At 32.7% G+C, this 1,991-nt stretch overlaps 1 protein-coding gene across 14 annotated transcripts in view; it reads left to right on the top strand.

Annotated features, from left to right (window-relative positions):
- LOC117177967 (calcium/calmodulin-dependent protein kinase type II alpha chain) overlaps positions 1-1,991 on the top strand; it is a 590,749-nt gene that overhangs the window by 467,501 nt on the left and 121,257 nt on the right. For all 14 annotated transcript variants that reach the window (XM_033369108.1, XM_033369109.1, XM_033369113.1 and 11 more), the window contains exons 6-7: positions 243-345; positions 473-651. In XM_033369108.1, coding sequence (XP_033224999.1) covers positions 243-345; positions 473-651 — 282 coding nt within the window. The remainder of the gene's footprint in view (positions 1-242; positions 346-472; positions 652-1,991) is intronic.

Consider the following 1,991-nt stretch of genomic DNA (forward strand, 5'->3'; position numbering starts at 1 on the left):
TTTCGAAAACTGATTTTCAAGCCATCAGGGGCCAACTCGAGCGGCCTGAAGCGGCCAGGCAAATTTTATGCGTGGTTATAGAATCCGGAGTCTCAATTGTCCGCTGGGATTGATTTTTCGATTTATAAAAAACTCAAACTTTTATTTTTAGGATTCAGCTTAATGAACTTTTAAACTGACTAGAATGGAATTTTTTTCCTGAAAATTTAGTGTACTGAGAACTATATTTTTTCTCATTTCAGCCCGAAAATTTGCTCCTCGCCAGTAAAGCAAAGGGTGCGGCTGTGAAATTAGCAGATTTTGGACTTGCAATAGAAGTTCAAGGTGACGCACAGGCATGGTATGGTACGTATATTTTTCATCACATCAGCACAAATCAATTTTCGAAAGAAAAATATATGAGGCACAAAATAAAGATCTTTTGATAACTTCGAAAATGAAAAAATGTAATTCTTTATTTCTCTGAAAACAGGTTTCGCCGGAACGCCCGGTTACCTCAGTCCGGAGGTTCTGAAAAAAGAACCTTACGGAAAACCAGTAGATATTTGGGCATGTGGCGTAATCCTTTATATTCTATTGGTTGGTTACCCTCCATTTTGGGACGAGGACCAGCATCGATTATATGCACAGATCAAGTCAGGATCATATGATGTAAGTTGCTTCTCAATCAGAAAAGTTCATAAACATTATGAAGGAAAAGCTATTTGAAAACAAAAAAAATTGTATTGCAAAAGATGATCGTTAATTTGGGTTGCCAAAAGAATAAAAAAATATTGATGTGTATGAAAAAGAGATAACTTGTATTAAATAAAGTCAAAGTAGGCGACATTCGTCTACAATAAAACGTTCCGTAGGCCACTTAAAATGTTATATTTTAAACTACTTTGGCACTTATTCCGTTTTCCAGTGTCAAACGTTAGCACTTGTTCTCTTTTTTAGTTTCAAACTTTGTCATTTAAACTTTTTTCTGATTTCAAACATTCGCACCTATGTCCTATTGTTTCAATATGGGAGGGTAAAAATCAATCATAGATTTTAAGGGAGAATGAATTTAATTTGCTTTATAAGAATACTCGTGCAAAATACCACAACGTTTCCCATTGTTTTAACATGGGACAATAAGCAGCAATTATAAATTTTGTAGAGGGATGACTTCAATTTGCTTTAGAAGAACACTGGCGTGAAATACCATACAGTTTCCCATGTTTTAACGGAAGTATAAGAAGCAATCATAGATTATGTGGGTTAATGACTTTAATTTACTTCTTAAGAATACCCGTGTAAAATACTATCAAATTTGTCATTGTGTTGAGAAAGGAGAAAAAGAACCAATTATATATTTTAAGGAAGAGTGACTTTCGTTTGCTTTATAATAACACTCGTTTAAACTACCATGAAGTTTTCCATTGTTTTAACATGGGAGAATGAAAAGCAATCATACATTGTGAGGGAGAATGAATTTAGTCTGCTTTATAAGAATACCAGTGTAAAATTCCATCAAATTTGTCATTGTCTTAATAAAGGAGAATAACAAGCAACCATAGATTTTAAGGAAGAGTGACTTTCGTTTGTTTTATAATAATACTCGTGTAAAATACCATGAAGTTTTCCATTGTTTTAACATGGGAGAATGAGAAGCAATCATAGATTGTGAGGGAGAATGACTTTAATTTGCTTTATAAGAATACCCGTGTAAAATGCCATCAAATTTGTCACTGTCTTAACAAAGGAAAATAACAAGCAATCAAAGATTTGAAAGGATAATGACTTTAATTTGCTTTATAAGAATTATCGTCTAAAATACCATAAAGTTTTCCATTGTTTTAATATGGGAAAATAAATATCAGTCATAGATTTGAAAGGAAAATGACTTCAATTTACTTGATAAGAATACTCGTGTAAAATACCATGAAGTTTTCCATTGTTTTAACATGGGAGAATGAGAAGCAATCATAGATTGTGAGGGAGAATGACTTTAATTTGCTTTATAA

Source organism: Belonocnema kinseyi, chromosome 8 (assembly GCF_010883055.1).
Source record: "Belonocnema kinseyi isolate 2016_QV_RU_SX_M_011 chromosome 8, B_treatae_v1, whole genome shotgun sequence".
NCBI classification, from domain to species: domain Eukaryota; kingdom Metazoa; phylum Arthropoda; class Insecta; order Hymenoptera; family Cynipidae; genus Belonocnema; species Belonocnema kinseyi.